General features: G+C 55.5%; 1 protein-coding gene across 5 annotated transcripts; it reads left to right on the top strand.

Annotated features, from left to right (window-relative positions):
- The first annotated feature begins 840 nt into the window (after window positions 1-840).
- LOXL4 (lysyl oxidase like 4) lies at window positions 841-21313 on the top strand. 5 transcript variants are annotated; one of them, XM_045438502.1, is made up of 15 exons: window positions 841-1019; window positions 5528-5842; window positions 6385-6563; window positions 7442-7647; window positions 9026-9064; window positions 9209-9428; window positions 10290-10473; window positions 10642-10796; window positions 11509-11676; window positions 12735-12897; window positions 15160-15403; window positions 16490-16605; window positions 17294-17430; window positions 17800-17911; window positions 20246-21313. In XM_045438502.1, exons 2-15 carry the CDS (start codon window positions 5563-5565, stop codon window positions 20314-20316), a joined length of 2274 nt encoding a protein of 757 aa, XP_045294458.1. In that variant the 5' UTR covers window positions 841-1019; window positions 5528-5562; the 3' UTR covers window positions 20317-21313. The 5 variants fall into 5 exon arrangements, with proteins under 5 accessions (XP_045294458.1, XP_045294456.1, XP_045294459.1 ...); XM_045438500.1 differs by having other exon boundaries at window positions 10287-10473; XM_045438501.1 differs by lacking the exon at window positions 841-1019 and adding an exon at window positions 1420-4770 and having other exon boundaries at window positions 10287-10473.
- Window positions 21314-22965: the final 1652 nt, after the last annotated feature.

Raw genomic sequence — 22965 nt, 5'->3', positions numbered from 1 at the left:
CCTTTTTTACTTTTGTCTTATTCTATAGTTTCCTGCTCCCCATGGGGCGCGCCACACACACACACACACACACACACACACACACCACTTACCCTCCAGCTATGGGCCTGCCAAGGGCCAGGACTTGCCTCATTCAACTCTGTAAGGAGTTGTAGAGGAGGATTTAAGTTCTCCCAATTACTGTTTATAACTGGGGGGAGCAGGTTGTGTCTCTTGCGGCTCAGCGTTCACAACTGTACAATGGGCAGAGCAGAGACCTAGTGTCCACGAAATACTCAATAAATCTAAAGGGACCAGGGCAAAGGAGTGGACCTGTTACTCCAGACACCACACCATCCGGAGCTCCCTTGAACTGAGCTCCCCTCTCCCTCGCTGGCCGTCCCCCACCAAGGGAGTCTAGTGGTCCCTATGACAGTGAGACACTCCCTTGTGAAGGATACTGTGCTCTGGGCACTGACACCTCCCGCGACTCACTAAATGGGGGGATTCTGGGGGGCAGGCATGTCACTCGGCTTTGCAGAGGAGGAAACTGCGTCTGGGACAGGGGCTCCCGAGGCCACAGGCACCCCCAGGCAAACGCAGCGCGCTGGTGCCGCGCCGCCGGTCTCTCGCGGGGACTCTGATCCTCCCACAGTCTCTCCTGCTGCAGCGCGCCAGCTTCCTCCAGGGGAAACAGTTGAGCCCTCCCGGCCCCCCCGCCCCGCTGCCCCCTGCAATTTCATGACCCCAGGACTTCCCGGGCCAGAGGCGTGTGAACGCCCGCTGCGCGCTGGCCCGCGGCCCGGCGGGGGGCGGGGGGCGCAGGGCCAAGGGGCCGACAGGGCCGGGCTCCCGCGTCGACAGGGCCGCCCGGGGGCGGGGCCTGTGGGGCCTCCTCCGCGGGCGGCCGGGTGGGGGGCGCCCGCGGGCAGCAGCCGGATAAAAAGGCCCCAGGGCGCCCAGGGAGGCCCGTAAGCGCTGCTCGGCCGCGGAGTCCGGCCCCAGCCCCAGTCCCAGCCCGACCGTCCGTGCTCCAGCTGGTGAGCCCCCCCACCCCGCCCGTCCCCCCACCCTGCGCCTGGCCCCTGGCCCCGGGTCTGTCTCTTGCCGTCCTGTCTGTCCCACTTCTGTCTCTCTGTGGGGCTTCAAGCTTCTGAGGGTTCCTGAAGGCTGGGGTCTGGGAGGGATAGGGGTCCCATGGACAGTTGGCCTAGTCCCCTAGTAGCTCACCAACCTGCTTCCAGTGGAAGTGACCAAATTAGGGAGCTTGGCCCAAGGCCCGCCCCGGGTGGTGCGCCCTGGCCTGGGGTGCTTGCGTGTCTTGTTTGTGAACACGCTGAGTGTAACCATTTCTCTGCCCTCTCACCCAGGAAGGAGGCAGGGGAAGGGGCAAGGTGGGTTCCCATGTCATTCCTGTGACTTGGGGGACAAAGAGGCAGGGTGGAGCAAATCTCTTCAACTAAATAAACCAGAGCTGGCTATGCTAGGGGGTGGGGAGGCAGAGGATGAGGGTGGGCAGAGGGCTTTGACTGCCACACGCCCTGGGCCTGGATGGTAGAGCTCAGAGCCATTTGCTGGCACTGCTTCAGGTCACCGTAATCAGTGATCCCAGGGAGGGACCCCATCCCCAAAAGCCAGAGAGAAGGGCTTCAAGTGACCCTGAGGCTGGTGCCCATGAGGGCAGCACCCACCCCATGCTCTCTCCAGAACACCCTTGAGCATTTCCAGCCCATCCTAGAGGGGCCAGGTCAGGCCAGGTGCCAGAGTCCCCTGGTAGCACCTGGAGCAGGTGCCTTTCCGCTTCCAGCTTCAAGCTGGCAAGGTCCTGGATCTGTCACTTGGTTGCACTCAGTGCTGGCACCAACCCCAGTGCCCTCACACCATGGCTGGGCCATCAATCAGCCAGCACCAGGGTGGAATTTCATTCATCTCCCTGCCTCCCTTCCTCCTTCCCCTCCTCCTCTGGCATCCATCTCTCTTGTGGCTGAGAGCCTGGCTTCTGGAGCCTGACTTCCTGGGTTTGAATCCCAGCTGAGCAAGTTATTTAGCTTCTCTGGGCCTCAGCTTCGCATCTATAAAGTAGAGACAAGTATTCCATGGATAGTTTTAAATGTACTCTAATAATTAATTATTATTATTAACCGCCTGCCACCACTACCACCACCTTCCTACCCTGTGTCCTTCTCCTTCGCTTGCGAAAAGAACTGCCACTTTTGAGGCTGTTTCCTTCTCTGAGGGAGGCTTCCCAGCCTGGTCGTGTTCCCTGTGCTGGGCACTGGAGGAAGGGTTCCGGGGAGACACTGTGGAGGCTGGCTGTGGAGATAGGGAGCAAACACCTAGAGTGCTAGGAAGGTGAGGGCCCGGGAGGGCTCAGTGGAGGGGCAGCATTTGAGCTGGGTGTCGGAACTGAACAATCAGGGACAGAGGGAAGGGTATTCCAAATAGAAGGGGCAGTGAGAGCAGAGGCTTGGGATGCGGAAGCAGAGAATTGAAGCGTATGTTTGGAGAATGGTGAGAAGGCAAGTTTGGGGTGAGCAGAAACTACAGGGGGCCCTGCAGTGGTGGGAAGGCTGGGAGGAGGGACTCTCAGTTCCTGCTTGGTCCCATCTACTCCCCTGGGAGCTCTCCTGGCAGCAAGCCTCACCCCGCCCCCATCCCTGGGTCCTGCGGCAGAAGCCTGTCCCCGCCTCCAGGCAGGCCCCTTGGTGAGGAGGGAGCCTACCCGCCCTGGACTATGCTCAGCCTCCAGTAAGCTCTCCATGGTGCTGTGGGACATCAGCCACAAGCCACACAGCAGACCTGCCTGGCCCACCCATTGGCCCATCACTAGCAGGACCCCTGGTGCTACACCCTCATTTTATAGGTGTTGCATCTGAGTCCCAGAGAGAGGGAAGCCCCTAACTCAAGTCACATAGCCATTTGGTGGCAGAGTGAGGGCTCCCAGGGGATGGGGGCAAGGGCAGGGGGCGGGGTCATCTCTCAGGTCCGCCCCAGTGGGTCCTAACAGCTGGAGGGCCCTGAACCCAGTCCTTCTCACCCTCTCACCATCTGTGGAAGGTCCCTACCCACAGTGACTTGGGTTTGGCTCAGTCCCTAGCTGTCCACCTCCTCCTTAGGGGTGCTCAGAGGAGGCAATGGCACACCCCAAGCAGCAGAGAGCAGGCTGCTCATGGTGACAGTGGGTCGGGAGCCCCACAGGCCCCAGAGTGGGGAGTCACATGAAGAAAACAGTGTTTAAGTCTGGAAAGGAAGTGCAGGAGGGATCCCGGTGGGAAGAGACTTAGTGGTGAGGATGGAGAGGAGATAATACCCCGCCCCAGGGAGGGGAGCAAGGAGAACCTGGGCTCCGAGGGAAAAGGGGCACATCTGGAGAATGTCACAAAGAAGGGTACTGGGAACTTGCTGATGACTTAGGGTGTAGCCTCCATTCCTTTATCCAAGAGGGGCTGCGACCAAGCCAGACCAATGGTTCTATAGTGGCTGTTACGGTTACTGTTGATAATAGTTACCTGTCAATGGAGAGCTTCTCTTCTGAGGGTTTAACATGTATTCATCATTCATTTAATCTGTACAAGAATCCCATGAGGTAGGTGCTATTTACGATCCCCATTTTACAGAAGCAAAACTGTGGCACTGAGAAATTAAATCACTTGCCCGAGACGACCCAGAAACTAATTGTTGGAAGTGGAATGTGAACCCAGGTGGTCTGACTCCTGGTCTGTACGTCCTGGTCTGTACGTGTACACGCTGTGCAGTGTCATCCATGCGGCCGTGATATTTCCTGGTGTCACCTACATACATAGCTGGCACTTATCTGGGCACTGGGGGCACCGTCCCCAAGGAGCATCCTTCCTGAGCCCATCTAGTACACTCCTAGGAGCCCCCTCCACCCAGCTCTGGGCTCACCAAAGCAGGAGGATCAGTGGCTGAAGGGGGAGGGGTTGTGTGCAGGAAGGAGCAAGGACTGACTCCCAGCCAGACTACCAGTCTGTGGGGACAGGAGTGGCGCGGGCCCTGTGAGGCCCTCCCTGCTGAGAGTGACCGGCTATGCAGTCTCCTAGTGGCAGCGGTGGCCGTGGAAGAGGGGGTCTCCCCAGAACGAGCTCTCTCAAGACTCAAGCACTGAACAGGGAGTCAAGGACCCAACGTTCTCCACCCTGTTCCAGGCCAGCCTCAACCCCTCACCAGCTGCAGAGCCTGGCGGTGGGGGAGCCTCAGCACTGGTGGCTGTGGACACTCTGGCAGCCCTAACCAGCTCTACGCTTTCCCCTTTGCTCCTCCCCTACCCTGTTCCCGGGACCCAGGCTGCTAATGTATGAGGGGGAGGCCAGCCCTTAACCTCAGCCCCCTCTAGGGACCCAAAGAGCACCTGATGTGACTACAGGAACCCTGTCTCTGGTGTGTGCTCACTGCCTCAAACCCTCCCGTGGCCCTTCACTTCCTACAGAATGAAGAGCAACCCTCTCGTGGTGCCCAAGGCCCTTGCTCATCTGGCCCCAGCCTGTGCCTCCACTCTTGCCCCCTCCAGGCCTCCAATACTACAGTACCGGGGAAAGAGAGGACGCTTTCTGCTCTTGCCCTCTTTCCTCTTTTACCCCCTCTTCTGTCTACCTGCAATGCCCCTTTCCCCACAGAGGGAGAACTCTTATTCAGCCAACAAGGCCCTGATTAAGTATCCCCTCTCTGAGAGCCTTCCCTGCTTCCCCTTCTCTGAGCTTCATGAGAGCAGGGGGTAAGTGTTTGATGTCTTCTCTTCTGTGTCCTGGCATCTGGCCTAATAATTGGCCTGAGGCAAGTATTCCAAAAATGTTTGTTGAATCAGTGAATCACGTGTCTAGATGGACCCAGAGCTTGAGGATATCATAGACTATCTTAGCTAGAGGAAGTATTAGACAATTTTTGGCTTAGTTTTGTCACTTTAGTAATAAGGAATTAGGACCTGGAGAATTTGAGACACCTGCTCAAGCCATACAGCAAATGAGTGGTAGAGGCCTGGATCCCCCTCACATGACTGTTTCCCCTCTAGCATTCCATGTGCCTTCCATGGTGAGGGTGGCCAGGGTGCAAGAGTCGTGCCCCTGGGGTAGCTATTCTGGACCTGAGGGCACCCTGGGGACGCCCCTATGACTCAAAGGGTGGGCCACCCCTTCTACCAACATATAGGACTGTATTGAGAACAGCTAGTTACTGAGTGCTGTGTGGTAGGTTTGTGCTAAGCACTTTACCTACAGTGTTTAACACTCTCAACACTGAGACAAGGATTATTATCCCCACTTTACAGATGAGGAAATTGAGACTCAGTAAGGTTAAACTTCCTCAAGGTCACATGGACAGTGAACAGTGGGTTTAGACCAAGTTGCCTAATCTCAGAGCCCAGACTCCACCGATGCCACAACACACACATGTACATATGCGCGCACACACTTGGAGGGGCCCTGCCGTCTTTTGTCCCTGACAGCCAGCAGAAGAGGCCTAGGTCAGGGGTAGAGGTGGTGATCACTGTCAGGGGTAGAGGTGGTGATCACTGTCACGTTTACTCATTCCTCAGGTGCCTTGGCCCCAGCTGCCCTTGAAGTCACCACGATGTGGTCCCTACCAGCTGCCCTCTCCCTGCTCATGCTGCTCCTGCTCCTGCTCCAGGCCCCTCCTTGCAGGCTACAGTCACTGGGCACCACGAAGCTACGGCTGGTGGGCCCAGGGAGCAGGCCAGAGGAGGGCCGCCTGGAGGTGCTGTACCAGGGCCAGTGGGGCACTGTCTGTGACGATGACTTCGCTCTCCAGGAGGCCACGGTGGCCTGCCGCCAACTGGGCTTTGAAACAGCCTTGACCTGGGCCCACAGTGCCAAGTATGGCCAAGGGGAGGGTGAGTGCCTGGTGCTGCCCAGCAGGAAGACAAGGAGATGATAGTGGGTTTCTCTCAAAGGCTGAGCATCCTGAGGCTTCAACAGACTCCTGCCCATCCTTTAATACCCAGCTCAAATGACCTCGTCCATGAGGTATTTCCTGAGTGCCCTGGCTGCACCAGACCCTTGCTCCGACCCTCCCACTCTCACCTACAGTGAGGTCACCACCACCACCACCCTACTCCATTCTTACAGAGTGATTGGCACACAGTAGGTGCTCAGCAAATGTTGTTGAGTGAACAAATGGATGGATGAATGGGTGGATAGATCTAATCACTAAACCTACCTGGCATTTTCCAAAAACAGATTCTACAGGAGCTGCTGCCAAAAGGAGGCAGCAAGTAGGGTTGTAGATACCAAGATCCCAGGAGAACCAACTCCCCTCCCCCACTTCTACTCAGGCTCTGGAAGAAGACAGTTGATAACTGTGGGGTCCTATGAAGGAGGCACAACCCGTGACTTGCTTCTCTGTCCCTAAGCATCACCCGTCTCCCGCCCACAGGACCCATCTGGCTGGACAATGTGCGCTGTATGGGCACAGAGAGCTCCCTGGACCAGTGCATGTCCAATGGCTGGGGTGTCAGTGACTGCAGTCACTCGGAGGACATTGGGGTGGTGTGTCACCCCCAGCGCCAGCGTGGCTATCTTTCTGAGAGGGTCTCCAATGCCCTTGGACCCCAGGTGAGGAGGCTGTTCAGGCCCTGGCCGGAGCCAAGTGTTGGGTCACGGGACAGGTGATGAACCTGGAGGAAGAGGGAAGGGAAAAGCAGCAGAGTGGGCTGACAAGCGTCCCTGGAGCCCCACGTCATGTTGGCGGCCCAGAACAGGTGCATAGACAGAGGGCCCAGCTTACAGCAGGGCAGGCTGGGGGTTCAGGCTGGGCCTGTTGGGGATCGCTGAAGCTACTCCCCACAAGGGAGGCAGCAGGGGTGAGGGGCTGCCTCACCCACAAGGCCCGGCCACAATTGCTGCCTCTTCCCGGCACAAACAACCTCGAGCTAAAAACAGCTCAAGCCAAACAACGGGAGCAGGCAGGGCAGGTCCTGGCTCCTACCCTCCACTGCCAGGCAGCCCCAGTCTAAGGACAGCTGGCCCTGGCCCACAAATGCAGCAGGCCAGGGTGGGGTGGTCCCCATGGTCTGAATCACCCCAGGGCCAGGGCGGGGGTCCCATGGGCCAAAGATCCTGCTGGGAGTCTCAAACAGCTGGTCCATGCCCATCCTCAGCTCTCCCCAGGGTAACACAGAGAAGGCCCCTCTGTGCCCAGCGGAAGCCTCCCAAACTCCAAGGGGCCTGACCCTGATCCCAGGGGGAGCACAGACCTGCCTGGTTCTCTCTGGAGTTGAGGAGAGGACTGTAGATAAACCAAGGTTCTCTTGTGCTATGTGGCTTTGACAGATGACCTCATCTCTGGGCCTCTGTTTCCTGGTCTGTCCATTGAGAGCCTGGATGGAGTGATCTCTAAGTGCTCTGAGCCCCGGCTCTCCCATGTGAAGACCTTGTAGCAGGCTCAGCGGGCGCAGAAATCCTGGGGCCCACAGTGACTCTGTACCCTGCAGGGCCGGCGGCTGGAGGAGGTGCGGCTCAAGCCCATTCTTGCCAGCACCAAGCGGCATAGCCTGGTGACTGAGGGAGCAGTGGAGGTGAGGTACGAGGGACATTGGCGGCAGGTGTGTGACCAGGGCTGGACCAGGAACAACAGCAAGGTGGTGTGTGGGATGCTGGGCTTCCCCAGCGAGGCACCTGTCAACAGTCACTACTACAGGTAGGAGGACAGTTGGACGGAGAGCTGCGGGGGTCAGGGGGCTGTGGGGCGGTGGCCGAGTGCGTGCACCCATGTATGAGCATATGTGTGTGCGTCTGTGCATGAGAGAGACACGTATGAGTACATGTGCGTGGCTGTGACATGTGGGACCTTGCAGAGTTCAGGGAGTTGGGCAGGGTGGCGTCTGTGGCAGGACATGGCCATGGGTGTGGGGCTGGGAGGGAAACAGTCCCAGCTGGACTTCCGGGCCTCTCAGAATAATGCAAGGGAGTGTGAGGATGAACTTGGAGACCCTGGGAAGAACCTCGAAACAGAAAAGCACTCTACTTGCTAATCGTATGAAAAGAATTGACCGTAGTACAGAAAGCTTCCCAGATGAAAACAACCGAACGCAAACCTGTGTCCCTGCTTAAACACTGGGCTTGACTGAAGATACTTACGGTGGTGCCCACAAGTATACACAGCCTGAGCTCTGGTCTCCGCTCTGCCAACTCCACGCTGTGGGCCCTCTGTAGGGCCCCCGGGGCCTCGATGAGCCAGTCCGCAGGGAATTTCCTCCACTCTGATCTGAGCCAGGCTTTGACTGCTTTGCGTGTGAGCAGGACATAGGGTGGGGCAGCATTTGGGAGAGGAAACATAAAAATACTCTGTCAAAACGTGACAGAACTGTCACAAGATTGCATCAGCCTCTAAATGGTACTAGCTCTGTGCTAGTGAAAACTATATGTGTTTCTCGTCAAGGGCAAAAGCTCCCACCCTGCATCCGAGTGGTGGCCCCCTTGCACACCCCCAGTTGGTTTGGTGGCTCTGTCCTGTGTCTCTGTCTTACCTGGGCCCACTCCCAAAGACCAGGCGCGCGTGGCTCTGTCCCTGGGGATGACTGGGATGAGGGCCCCTGACTCCCTACTGCCTGGTAATTGCACCTCTGGGCCTGGCTGACTGGCCCAGCACCCATGAGGAGGAGGGCAGCCCTGATTATAGCCTCTGAGTGGGCAGCCCCCACCACCAAGGTCTCCAGCTTGCACCCGCCCCCCAGGACCTCTCCCCTTTTCTCAGGGCGCTCCCTCAAGGCTCCCCTTCATCTGCATGTGGGGAGAGGGCGAGCTGGGGGCTGCCCACTCAGGGGCGGTCCAGTGCCGAAGAAACCCCCGTTGGGAACTAGTCGAGGTACCTTGCTGGGCCCCGCTTTTCTCCCTGGGAAATGGAGATCATCGGTGTCTGCGCAGAGACCCTGTGCCAGGGCTGAAGCTCAGCATTGACATAATGCGGCCAAGTTTACAGACAGAGTTCCAGTGCAAACTCAAGAACAGTTCTGAGGAGGCAGGGCCCAGGGGGTCTCCTGCACCCACTCCATCCCCACCTGTTTTCTCCCACCTAGGAAAGTCTGGAATTTGAAGATGAAGGACCCCAAGTCTAGGTGAGGAGCAGCATCCTTAGGGGAGGGTGCAGAGGGGTGTGGCATGAAGGGGAGGGCATGTCCCTTTCCTCCGCAGTGCCTTGGCCTCCCTGACTCCTGAGCTCCCTCAACCCCTCCCCACCCTCAGTCTCCCTTGTCTTCCAGGCTGAAGAGCCTGACACAGAAGAATTCCTTCTGGATCCACCAGGTCAACTGCCTGGGGACAGAGCCCCACATGGCCAACTGCCAGGTGCAGGTGGCTCCAGCACGGGGCAAGCTGCGGCCAGCCTGCCCAGGTGGCATGCACGCTGTGGTCAGCTGTGTGGCAGGGCCCCGCTTCCGCCCTGCGAAGGCAAAGCCTGGGCGCAAGGAATCCTGGGCAGAGGTGGGTTGGGCTGGGTCTGAGCAGGACCTCAGCTCTCCAGGTGGGGAGGGGCTCTCCAGGACAGGCCGGAGGGGAGGGGAGGGGAGGGGAGGGGAGGGGAGGGGAGGCCCGCTCCCACCGAGGAGGCATTGGTGCAGCCTGGGAGGAGGACACAGCATGGTAGAAACTTGGGATTTATTTAAAAGGAACCATTTATGTCCCAACCATAAATGGAAAGCTGACATCACTTGTCATGAATAGAAGGCAACCATAAAAACAGTAATTACATCGTAGCTAACACCCAATTGAGGCCCGAAGGTATTGAACCTGAGCCTGGCCCTTTGTTATAAAAAGCAACGCCTAAGTGCCGGTGAGGTGTTACAGACATGGCGGCCCCACAGTGGGATGGCCTCCTCCATGAAACAGGAGGGACCGGAGGAGTAACTTCCCCACTGTGTGAGTCAGCTTAATTAATGCCATGCCCCTGCGCAGCTCTCAAATCATCTCATACACCCCTTTGGGAAGCATCGATCTAGTTCAGCCCCAAAGAACAGGGAAGAAGCCAGGGCTGGACAAAAGGAAGGAACACCCCCTGCCCCCCCCCCAGAGATCAGGAAGGCTTGAGAAGCCCAAGAACCCCAACTCCTAAGGTTCCCTTGTTACTACTACCACCAGTGTGGTGGTTCTTTGTCATGAAGAAAGAGCACTTGAGAAAACTGGCTTAATGGAGGTAATATCTCTGAGCTGTCAGAGGTGGGACTGGAACTCCCTGTCATGGGCTCGCCCGGCTTGAAGGGGCCCGGCCCAGGCCCCCTGCCATGGCTCAGCCCCTGCCTGCTGCCCCCTCCTCAGCCTGCCCTGAAGCTAGTTTTCTCGCAGCAGGAGCCGAAGGTGCGCCTCCGCTCTGGGGCCCAGGTGGGTGAAGGCCGGGTGGAGGTGCTCAGGAACCACCAGTGGGGTACCGTCTGTGACCACGGATGGAACCTCATCTCCGCCAGCATTGTGTGTCGTCAGCTTGGCTTTGGCTCTGCTCGGGAGGCCCTCTTTGGGGCGCAGCTGGGCCAAGGTAGGTGAGGAGACCTGGGGTGGGGCGGGAGGATTTGGATGTGCCGTGGCTCCATCCCTTGGTGTCCAGGGCCCAGGACAGGAAGGTCTCCCTGTCTATGGAGGGGAAACCAAGGTGTGGGGTTACAGAGATGGGGCCTTGCACAGCACCTCTCCCTCTCCCCCGTAGGACTGGGGCCCATCCACCTGAGTGAGGTGCGCTGTAGGGGGTATGAGCGGACCCTCAGTGACTGCCCCTCCCTGGAAGGGTCCCAGAATGGTTGTCAACATGAGAATGATGCTGCCGTCAGGTGCAACGTCCCTAACATGGGCTTCCAGAATCAGGTGAGCTCAGACTTGGGCATGACCTCAGGCTGGGGGGCTGGGAAGCCCTGAGAGAGAGCCCCAGGATACATCAAACCAGTGGGCACTTTCTCAGAGCCAGTCTGTAAAGCCCTCTCCTCAAAGTCCCCTGGCCTGGCCCACATCCTCTCAGAGATGTCCAGTGGTGGCGGGCACCCTTGAGGCAGATACGCTGTCCCACCACAGCCTCTCAGGCCCCCGGTGAGGCTGCGAAAGAAGGTGGCTAGGACAGAGGGCCGCAGGACTGTCAGTGCTGGGAGAGGCACTGGCAAGGCTGCGTGGGAAGGTCAGAGTTCAAGGGCCCTGCAGACGTGGATGGTGGACAAGTCGCTCGCTCGTGTCTCTGATCATGGCTTTCTTCTGTAAATTGGGGTTAATTATCTCACAGGGTTATTGTGAATGGGACAATAGATATGAAGGCCCTTTGCCATTGGCAAAGCCATCATTAATGGTAGAATTTCAGGTAAGAGGAGCACAAAAACCAGAGCAGGTGAGGCACCTGGAGTCAGGTGTCCCTTGTGGGCAGGGACATCAGACACTAGCAAAACGTCCCCAAGGAACAGAGGAGATGAACCCGGAGGAGTGTCGTGCCCAGGGCTGCACAGCGAACTAGGCCGGGCAGATCCAGGCTGGCTGTCCTGAGCCCTCTCCTCCCGAGGCCACTGTACTCCTCACACACCTGTGACCCTTGCAGGTGCGCCTGGCCGGCGGGCGCAGCCCTGAGGAGGGTGTGGTGGAGGTGCAGGTAGAGGTGAACGGAGTCCAGCGCTGGGGGGCCGTGTGCAGCGATCACTGGGGGCTCAGCGAAGCCATGGTGGCCTGCCGACAGCTCGGCCTGGGTTTTGCCAGCCACGCGATCAAGGTAGGTTCCTGTTGTGCTTCCCAACGTCCTGTGCTACAAGTGCTAACCCTTCCTGCATTCATTCAGTGATGAATTTTTGAGTGAAACTGGGGGGCCGGTAGAATGCTGGGCGCCAGGGACAGTGTGGAGAACAAGATGTAGCCCCTGCTTCATGGGACAGTCAGTAAAGTGAGGAAGGCGGTTGCCAGAAAACATTCACACAGCAGACACATACTTTTGTATGTTGTCTGTAGGAAAGAGGACTGGAAGTTACCGGGAGAAGGTGGGGTGGGGATAAACAGCCCACGCAGAGACCCTGTGGCCCACGGAGGCTTGCCCCCATTGGGGGAATCAGGGACCAGGGCCGGAGTGGGGCTATCAAGGGCCAGTGGTGTGTGTGATATGTGAGGGAGGTGGCAGGCAAACCGTGAAGTCTGCAGTGCACGTTTCTCGAAAATCTCTTCTGTGCTGTGTGGCACACTGTTGGGGTGGAGATCAGCATGGATACAGGAAACCTAACATGGCAGTAGCCCAGCCGAGAAGTCACGCTGGTGTGGCCCAGGCTAGTGGCCATCCTGGGGGAAATTCAGAGAGATTCCAGAGGCACCAAGGAAAGAAAATCACGAGGCCGGGGCATGGCTGCGATGCTACCTCGTCCTCCATTGGGCCTGCCTGGCCGGTGGGGCTGCCGGGTATTCCTCACTTAGAGAACTGGGGCCAACCCTACCCACAGCTGACCGCCCAGGGCGACACAAGGCACAGTTGGAGAAACGGGGCAGGCCACCTGAGTGGGACAGGGGACAGGGCCCCCTCTCCAATAGCTAAGGGCAGCTGTGTGGAACAGGGTGGGGGCAAGGCCAGTGGCGGAAGAATCTTCCTGCCTCAGTGCAACGGAAGAAACTTCTGCTCTCGGAGGGGCGCACAGTAGCAGGGAGCGTCCCATCCCTGAAGACTTCTGAGCCAAGGCTGGACACAGCTGGGCAGGGGTGGTCCGACAGGGCTCTAGAGCACGAGCATCAGAGGAGAGGCTTCCAAAGCACCCCTCGGCCTGAACCAGGGGCTGCTGGCTGTTTTCTCAGGACACCTGGTACTGGCAGGGGACGCCGGGGGCCGGAGAGGTGGTGATGAGCGGCGTGCGCTGCTCAGGCACAGAGCTTGCCCTGCAGCAGTGCTCGCGGCACGGGCCGGTGCACTGCTCCCACGGCGCAGGGCGCTTCTCGGCCGGAGTTTCCTGCACAGACAGTGAGTAAAGTCCACGGCGCCGGTGGGACAGTTTGGTGAGCCCGCACCTCCCATTCTCCGGGAGGGCCCGAGAGCTGGTCCCAGCCCCAACCCTGGAAGGGTGGGGGGTAGGAGGGCGGGACTTGGAGCACTGGCTCTGCCATTACCGGCTGTGTGTGGCCAAGTCCCCTGTCACGTGAGGATCCAGCCCTGCCCTGCCCAGCTCGTGGAGTTATTGTGAGGATTAAAACAGAGAATATGAGAAAACCCCAGGATACCCAACAGTGATTTTCAATTTTCCTGTCGTGACCGTTAAAAAAAAAAATGAAACAGGATAGAAAACGAGAGAATGTGTCACACTTAGTAAGGGCAGTCATCCTGGGATTATGTACGTGTGTGCTGGGCCACGGCGTAAAATGTATTTCGTAGTGCAGCTTGTAGTAAGAAGAGTCTGAAAGCTGTTGTACGGAGAATGCAACTGTGAGGAGCGTGCACGGCCTAAGGCTCTGCTGTGTGTCCTCCCCCGGAGCAGTGGGGTTGGCCCAACAGGCCCAAGCCTGTTCTGAGGCATCGGTCCGCCCCCCACACCCAGATTCTCGGGGCGGCAGCGTCTGTTTGACATCTGCCAACCAGGCCGATGCCAAGATAACTGTGGCCAGTCCAAAGGCTCAAGCTGGCACCAACGCGTGCAACTACTTGACTTTCTTCCCGGCCAAACTTGCATGCCAAGACAGCCTTGACCTTTGTCAGTGAGCTCTGGGGCTTCCTCTCTGTCCAGTGCACCCTCGCCTGCAATCATGTGGCACCAGAGTGGGCCATCCCAGCACTAAGGCTCACAGCACGTTGGGGGCCTGCTCCCCAGTGTCTCCCCATCCTGGGAACCCTGCACCCCCTCCCTGGTCTACTGCCTGGTGAATGCTTTGGACACTTCACAACAGCTGAGCACAGACAGGCGACCTGCTGCCTGTGGGACCATCCCTATCTCTCCTCCGTGGTTTTTCTCACTCCTTTTTTCCCTTTACCCTCTCTCCTTCTCGGTCTCTCTGAAAGCTCTCCTTCTTTCCCTCAGGAGCACAAGGGTCTGTCAGTGGGCATAGCCTGGCTTTCTCCAAAACACACCACAGAAATTTCAGGAGCATTTAGTGACAGTACAGGCATCATCTGGCAACCCAGCCAGTTCCTGCTATCACCCTCCATCCCCAACCCCCCCCCCCCCCGCCCGCCACTGAAATAAACCAGCAGCCCCGTCTCACCAGCCTCAGTACCTAGGCTCCGCCAGGGGATGCCTCTACCAAAAATCTAAACTGTAACCCAGCTTTTCCAAGAGCAAGCATTGAGAATGGGCAACTTGTCTCTCTTGATGTTACATGGTAAAAGCTGCAGCTTTCCACACTTCTGTACAGGGAACATGTGTTTTCCAAGGGTGGGGGGTGGGGTGGGTAAGAGCCCCTGTGACAGGAAGGGAACAGGAGAGGCACTGAGCAGCCTTTCCAGCAACGGGGACTTTTATGCACAGAGAAGCACCAGAAATGTCCACGATGCCTCCGAGGAGAGAGCACGGGATGGCCTGGTATGAATACCCAGGATAGCAATCCTATTAGAACAGGAGCTCTAGAGGAGGCACAGGCCTAGAACTTCAGCGGAATGGACCAGAATGGCAGAGCTCAGGAGCAGGCCCAGAGATGAACCTTTCTGACCCTCCCTGCCAGTTCCTTGAAGGAACTGAGACCCAGAGGGAGTGACTGAGCTGAGAACGCCAAGCTGGAGGCAGCGGGGCTGAGGAGGGACTGTGAGCCAGGCTACACAAAGGCCCCCGGGAGCTGAGAAGCACCTGACAAAAGACTAGCTTACATCCACTGCGTGCTTACCCGACAATGACCTAAGCACGTTCCAGGTACTGGCACGATTGGCGTTATTATTATCCCTCTCTCATGGATGAGGAAGATGAGAGACAAAAGGTGCAAAAGGTGAAGCAAGTCACAGAGCTACTTAATGGTGCAGTCAGAAATTAAGCAGGATTTGAACCCAGGCAGCCTGGCTCCAAAGCCATCATGCTTAACAGCGGCACTACCTGCTTCCCAGGCCAAGGCAATAGATCGTTCCTCTATTGCTAGAACTCCCCAGTCTTAACTCCTAAACCTCCCTACTCTTCTGGGTAGAGCTCCACTTTTCTGGTAGCTCCTCTAAGAGCTTGGTTTGGGGGCATGCCTGTCTCCCTATGCCCAAGAGCAAATTGGCCGCCTTCCTACCTTTTGCACGGCGTTGTGCCTCCTGTGGCCCCAGGTGCTCCGGACCTTGTGATGAATGCCCAGCTGGTGCAGGAGACGGCTTACTTGGAGGACCGCCCGCTCAGCCAGCTGTACTGTGCCCACGAAGAGAACTGCCTGTCCCAGTCTGCCGACCTCATGGACTGGCCCTACGGGCACCGGCGCCTCTTGCGCTTCTCCTCACAGATCTACAACCTGGGCCGGGCTGACTTCCGTCCCAAGACAGGCCGCCACAGCTGGATTTGGCACCAGTGCCACAGGTTAGTGCCTGCTCCTGCCTTGGCTCTGGAGGGACAAAAAGCAGAGTCCAGGAACCAAACCAGTCTGGTCTTTCCCTGACCCCACTCACTTTCCCGGAGGGGTGTGCGCTCTGGGTTAAGAGCCTTCCTTCCTAGACACCTTACTGGCTTTGCCTCCAGGAGCCACTAGGGAGCCCCAGGAGCATCGACCGGCCCTGCCAGCCGGTCACTCCCTTGCCTGTCCTGGATGTACCCCAGTTGATGGCGCTCAAATGGTGCGTTTCCCCAGGAACGGCCAGGGGAGCAGTCATTGCCGGCTGAGCTGGTCTCTGTTGGAATATTGGATAATTTCTCTACATTGGACTTTGGGCCTTGTCTTTGAAAACCACATTAAGGTGGGGACTCCTAGAAACCTGGAGACCCAAAATAGACATCCCATCCAGGATGCTAGCTCTGCAGAAAAAGTTTGCTGGTTTCTGCCACAGCAGAGCAAGGCCCCCAAAGAAAAGTGTGAACACTGTACTAAAAGGAGACAATGGGCATTCTTTCCTGTCAGGAGTCTCCAGCCCACACAGGACAGACGATGCCTGTAACAAAGGCAGAATGGAAAAATGGTATTTTCTTGTTCAGGACACAGTAGGGTGGGGAAAGCTGAGTGGAAGGGGCAGCGACTTTGGGACTTGACCTTGCTGAGATAATGAGCACCTTTCCCTGCAGCATGAACACAGTTGTCATTAGAACTGGATTGGAAACAATGGTAGCAATTTGGTCCCAGGCTCACAGGGAGGAGAGTGAGCCCCGCTCCTCAGCGGCTGGGCTCCTAGGCTGGTCCCTCGAAGTGTCCCTTCCTGCCGCCTCCGATCAGGCCTGGTAGCCAGGCACCAGCCTCCCGGAGGCTACCAGGGCAGCACTTACCCTCCTCACCTGGGTTAACGCCCTAGAGGGTGGTGGCAGCTGTGCCTTGCTGCCTGGTGGGGATGACGGGAAAGTAGACCCTGGGTCCCACTAATCTTGGGTTGGAAAGGGAGAAGGGCACTGACCTGCCAGCTCCTCCAGAGAGGACCCTCTCCTCTTGTTCTCAAGCTCACAGCTCTTTCCCTTCCGCAGGCACTACCACAGCATTGAGGTCTTCACCCACTATGACCTACTCACTCTCAATGGCTCCAAGGTGGCTGAGGGGCACAAGGCCAGCTTCTGCCTGGAGGACACAAGTTGCCCCACAGGTATATGGTTTCCTGTCAGCATCTCCTCCTTGTGTTCTACTCCTCAGCCCCTTCAGGGTGAGGCTCCCTTCTGCCCTCAGATGAAGCCACCTCAGACACCTGGAGACTCTGGCCTGGCAACAGTCAGCACTCCAGGCAATTCAGAAAGATCGGTTTCTTACCTTCTGACATCTTAGGTGGAAGGTCCACTGCCTCTGCATTCCCAACGGACTTCGTACTGCTTCTAAATACTTAACACTATTTTGGGTAGTAGTTGCAGGGCTATTTCACTTGGGCTAAGTTCTTTGAGGGCACAGATCGTCAGATTCCTACTTGCATACCCACAGTTCCCAGCCCTTAAGGACAGCATGGCAAACACTGGCTCTTCAAAGGGTTGGACAATGTATCCTTAGCATGTAGGGCTGGAACCTTCCAACCGTATTTCCGAGGCCAACAGCCAACAGGAATTTCCACTAGAGCATCCAAAGAAATAATCTGCCATAGATGGAGGTTTGCTAGAGCTGGGTTCATGGTTAGTAGGAAATCTGGCTCTGATAGTCATGCAAGTTATGTAATGGAATCGCAGGTCCCTAATCTGATTGCACTTGAATGGTACGAATGGTGTGAGGATTAAACAGTAACTTGAGCAGAATGCTTGGTCCTGAGCACCTATCACTGCCTCACTAACTGTCAGCGCCATTCCTCACAGGACTGCAGAAGCGCTATGCGTGTGCCAACTTTGGGGAGCAGGGAGTGACTGTCGGCTGCTGGGACACCTACCGGCATGACATTGATTGCCAGTGGGTGGACATCACAGATGTGGGCCCTGGGAATTATATCTTCCAGGTAAGGGGGTTTGGGGATTCCCCACAGGAACTCCATTTCCTGCACATATTCCAGAAGTTTCCTGAGGTCAAATGAAGGAAGAGAGTCTCACAAATAGGGCCTCTGACAGGCCTGGCACTTGAAGGAGCTCTGCTATGGGGAAAGAACACTGAATGAGGATCCAGAGGATCCTAGGTTTGAGTCTTGATTTAATGGACAATGTCAAATAGGAACAAGAGTGCCGGCCTTCTGGGTGACTGTAAGGACGAATGAAGTGAAGAACAGAAATACCCTTTGTGAGATGACAGGAAATATAAAGGATTATTCCAGCCACTGCCAACTTCAGAAGCCACATCACCTGCTTTCAACTGTCCCCCTCTCTCACTCCAGGTGGTTGTGAACCCCAAATATGAGGTGGCAGAGTCTGATTTCTCTAACAACATGATGCGGTGCCGCTGCAAGTATGACGGGCACCGGGTCTGGCTGCACAACTGCCACACAGGTAAGCGCGAGCCTGTGTGGGGCTGGCATCTGTGGGCTCAGGGAGCCAGGGGAGGCTGCATGCATGTCTGTGTGTGACTGGACTGGGCGTGCAGAAGGTCAGGGATGGAACAGAGAGGAGTTTCCTTTGATGTCTTCCCAGGTAGATTTCTAGATCCAGCTGGTCCCACCGGCAGCCTCACCCAGTAACTACTTCTGTGTCCCTCTTTGTCCTTAAGGTGGCGTGGATTATAAACTCCGTCCCCCATCTATCCGGGGGTCTTTTCTCTTACTTCAAGTCAAGATTTCTCTTTGCCAGGCCCGTTATTGTTCACTCCCCCATTCACATGGTCTTTCTTAGCTGTCCCCACCTTAAGCTGAACGCCTCACGGGCAAAAGCGGAAGTCCGCCAGCTGGGTTGCTGTCCCCAGCTGTGAGCACAGCATAGGCCACAGGGAACAGGGCTCAGCACACTTGCAGATTTGGTAGAATTGGACAGAGGAAGACGCAATGATTCAGGGGGGGACAGAGTGAGGAGGTGGTTGCTCCCCTGGTCTGTAAAGGAAAGTAGCAATCCATCTTCAAGTTATGAAATGCCTATATTTGCTATGGGGTGTTTGCATTCACACCTTTGCACACATGGGGTAAGGTGGGGCAAGTCTGGTTTATTCAGTCAGCAAACATTTAAGACCCACTTCTGTGTTGAACACTATGCCAGGCACTAGGAAAATAAATAGAAGTAAAACGTGGAGCTCAGTGGTGAACAGGGTAAGCAGGCATGCAAATGGATAACCCTAATACTGAGTACTCCAAATCAATATGAACCAATGCTGAGCAAGCATGGAGAGAAAGCAACGACCTGGGGGTGAACAAGTTTTCCCAGAGAAAGTGACATTTGAGCTGGGTTTCAAAAGGAGGGGCAGAAGTCAGGGAAGAAAGGAAGAACTGGAGAAAGAGCATAGGATTTGGCCTCGTTGGATTTGGGGACAAGGCTTCATCGGGATCTAAATCCAAGTCCAGGGGCGCCTGGGTGGTTCAGTCGGTTGAGTGCCCAACTTTGGCTCAGGTCATGATCTCGCGGTTTGTGAGTTCGAGCCCCGCGTCGGGCTCTGTGCTGACAGCTCAGAGCCTGGATGGAGCCTGCTTCAAATTCTGTGTCTCCCCCCTCTCTCCACCCCACCCCTGCTTGTGCTCTGTCTCTGTCTTTCAAAAATGAATAAACATTAAAAAAATTAAGTGTAAGTCCACCACTTTCTGTAGAGCTGTAAGACTGAAGGAAAATCTCAACCACAAAAACGTTTTCTTTGTTTTAAAATGGAGCTATATACTTCAAACCCGCTAAAGCTCTTTGCGGGCAGGGTTATGATGGTTCTTGCTACGAGAACGACTATCCTGTGGGCTTCTGGGAACCACTGACAAATTTCAGTCAAGGGGAGCAAAAAGATCAGATTTATGTTTTCAAAAGGTGAGTCTAGCAACAGATGGAAGACAGTAAGAGGAAATAGTCCAAGTATTTGAAATTGTGTGACTGGGTCGATTTTGCTGCCATTAAAGGAGACAGGGACGTGAGCGACATCGGAACTGGAACCTCAGACTGCACAGTGGAGAGCAGGCTGCTGGGGGTCCAGGCAGTGAGGGAGGAAAGAAAAATAGTGCTGTTCTGGCCACTGTGAGGGTCCCTGCAGAAAGCTAGGGCAAACCAGGTAAGAGTACAAAGGTATTTCATGAAAGGACTATTTATATAGTGTGTGAATAGGACGAAAGAATTAGATGTGAATAGGACTAAGGAAATGAGAGGATAGCAACAGTGGAAAACTGTTAACACCTTTTGGCTTGAAAGGGCACCGGAAGGAGCCAGGAGAAAGCTCGAGCTTGGGGTCAGGGGGAGCTGATGAGGCCATCACCACAGAATACAGAAGAAATACCCCAGCCTCTCCCACCTGCCATCTGCTGATCTCCTGCTCTTGCTCCCCACTGACCTAAATCAGAGACCAGAGGCTCAGGGGGCCAGGGTGAGGCAGTTTCCAGGGGACAATTCTGTAGAGCACAAAAAAATACAAAAAGGGTAGAGAAGGAATCTGGGGATGGAGGATGGGCAAAAAAGAATAACCAGCACAACCCTTTCCACTCAGTAGCCTATTCTTTCTTATGTCCATGAAACTACACGTCAGGGTCTCTTTCTACAAAATGGATTGGTGTTTGTGCCCATGAGTGACCTAATGTAAAGGGTGAGCAGGGCAGAATGTGTGTGTGTGTGTGTGTGTGTGTGTGTGAGTGAGTGAGTGAGTGAAGCTGTTAGGGAGGGGATGAGAGCACGGTAGGGTTGGCTACTTACCTGTTCTTCTTTGGTCCACAGGAGATTCTTACCGAGCTAATGCAGAGCTCTCCCTGGAGCAGGAGCAGCGTCTCAGGAACAACCTCATTTGAGGCCATCACTGCACACTTCCGGCTGCTGCCCACACACCAGATACCTCAGCTTATTGGAGCCATGCCCTTCACAGAGCCCTAACTCAGAAGGAAAGGGGCCAGTGCCAAGTGGCACCAAGAACTGCTCAGGAAGCCCTTCGATGACAAGATCATCAAACGAAAATGGTACTGCTCCCTCAGGATGACTCTGGGCCTGTCCCGTAAAGGCCTTTGGTCTACGGTCTGTGGCCTCTAGGCTTTGTTCAGATGAGCTGCTCTTCCACAAGGAGACCCCATCTTTCCCGGATCTTGCCCCAGTGTTCTTGGCTCAGGAGCAATCAGTTCCTTAGAGATGGGCTGTGACCCAACCCCCTATTTAAACAGTGCTTTGCAAAAGTCTTGGAGTAGAGGACGAAGGACAGAAATACACAGGAGGCAGGATTAGCTCTGCTAGAAGCTCAAAGCAACACAACTTGTGTCAAAGTCACAACTGGCAGAGAAGTTGATGAATTGAGTCCCTTGTTTGATCTGCGCTCATTTAGAACTCACCTGTCATTCTAAGAGTCTGCTCTAGTGCCTTTAGCTTTATCCTACTGTACATATGGGTGTTTCTAATATCCTGGAAGCTTAGGCCTTAGGCATCCCCTTATCTCCTGATGGGCCAACACCACCAATTACTGAGTGCTTGAGAAGGGGCAGGACTTGCAGAAGTGGCCAGATAGGGTCTTCCTACAGAGCAGCAAGAGAAGTCCAAGCAGAAAGACTGCTGCGATAACATGGACCCCAGCCCGTGCCAGGGCCTCTGCCAAGGAGAAAATATGCCATACACCTGGCAGGCAATCCAATCTCCCTCAAGATCACTGTGCATCTCAGGACTTGCCTCAATTTCAGGTCTCAACCAAGTTTCTGGAGTGAACTTTGCATGGAATAAGTTAGACACACGTTAAGAGATGATCCTTACAGGTCTGATGCCCTAGTGCCAATAAAGGTTGCTCAGTATGGACAGCTACAAAGACAAGACTGGCTATATAGCTCTTTGGGGTCCCTGGCCCATGGAATCTAACCTTTTCCACACTTGCTGAGCTGGTGACTAGTACATGTGGGGCACACATACTACTCAACAGTCCCACCACACTTCTCTGAAATCAGCCTTTGATGTTAGCAGACTATAGTCTGCTTCCCAATTCTCTCCCCAGGCTCAGGGCTGAAACGTGGGCTGGAAAGGTTAAGGGACAAAAGGGAGGAGGCAAGAAGGAAAAGCCCAAGGACCGTAAACTTTTACAACTGAGGCTGCAAAGCTGAAATGAACAGCAGCAGATGGGGCAGATTTACAACCGTACACCCCTCCCCGCAGCATGTGAGCTATCCCCTCCCTCCTTACGGGGTAAAAAGGGACATGATCTTGAGCTATCCTCTCTGAATACAAAGAAGTGCTTTCTTCCCCCTTCTCTTCTACCTTCTCCACTCCTTCATCAGGCAAAGGGAGCATTATATCTTGGCATGGCAGTTTAGGTAAACAAGGGAAGGACTGATTTCCTGTTGGATCCAGCAAACCTCTCCCAAACAGTAAAAACATTATACTCGCACATGCAGCTAATGGTCTGTGAAAGAATGTGCAGCTCGTGGGGGAGCGTGTGGCGGCTGATGACTAGACTCAGGCAGGGAGGCACCCACCGCTTCTTCCTGCATCCAGTTTCCGAGAGGGCCAGAAGAAGCGGGCCAGGCAGCCAGCCACTGGCTCCGGTCTCAGTCTTGCTGGCCACATCACACACTTGATAGGTGCAGCCCGTTCTAATTCCTGGAAAAAGCTATACAAGGGCTGTGCTGTTACACCACCGAGTTGAAAGGGAAGGACGTGGGAAGACTGGTGGCTGGCATGGCTTGTAACTAGATGAGGAATGTTAACAGAATACCAACCACCAAATTCCAGACAGAACCAAAAATGTCTTTCACCCCGGCATTCTGTAGTCTGAGAAGCCGAAGTGCCAGGAACCTCGGCTTACTAATTAGAGGCCTAATTTATTTCTATTCCACCAAGACCTTCACTCTATGGGGAGCATGTTAGAACTCCAAGGGGATGTACATTTCTACTACAGATACCAGGTGACACTGGGATTTAGTCATTTAACATGTATGAAGCAACAAAAACACCTAGCAGAGTACATTCATAGTCTTCTGGAATATCTAACAAAGGAGCCAGGGGCAGCTACAGGGTGCTGTCCAGTTGGCTCAGCTTGTGAAGGCATATGGATGGGGCCAAGGATGTGGTTTCCATCTGCACAAGCTCAGTGTAGTCCATGCTGGGCCGTGGCAGGTCCTCTTACCTCCACCCGTACACATCAATGGAAAATATACCTAAAAAGCACACTCTCAGGGCGCCTGGGTGGCTTGTCCAACTTCGACTCAGGTCACGATCTCACAGTTTGTGAGTTCGAGCCCCACATCAGGCTCTCTGCTGTCAGCACAGAGCCCACTTTGGATCCTTCCTTCCTTGGAAGGAAGTTCTGTCTCCCTATCTCTCTGCCCCTCCCTCCCTTGCGCATGCTCGCTGTCTCTCTCTCAAGAAAAGAACAGCACGTTCTCTACTAATGGTGGAAGCAGCAACACTTCACAGCTTTAGGTACCGGCTAAACACAAATCCGTTCTGTGGGTCTAATTATAAGGATAAGT

Source organism: Leopardus geoffroyi, chromosome D2 (genome assembly GCF_018350155.1).
Source record: "Leopardus geoffroyi isolate Oge1 chromosome D2, O.geoffroyi_Oge1_pat1.0, whole genome shotgun sequence".
NCBI lineage: Eukaryota > Metazoa > Chordata > Mammalia > Carnivora > Felidae > Leopardus > Leopardus geoffroyi.
The sequence above is the reverse complement of the archived record's forward strand: the minus strand, read 5'-3'. Positions and strand labels throughout refer to the sequence as shown.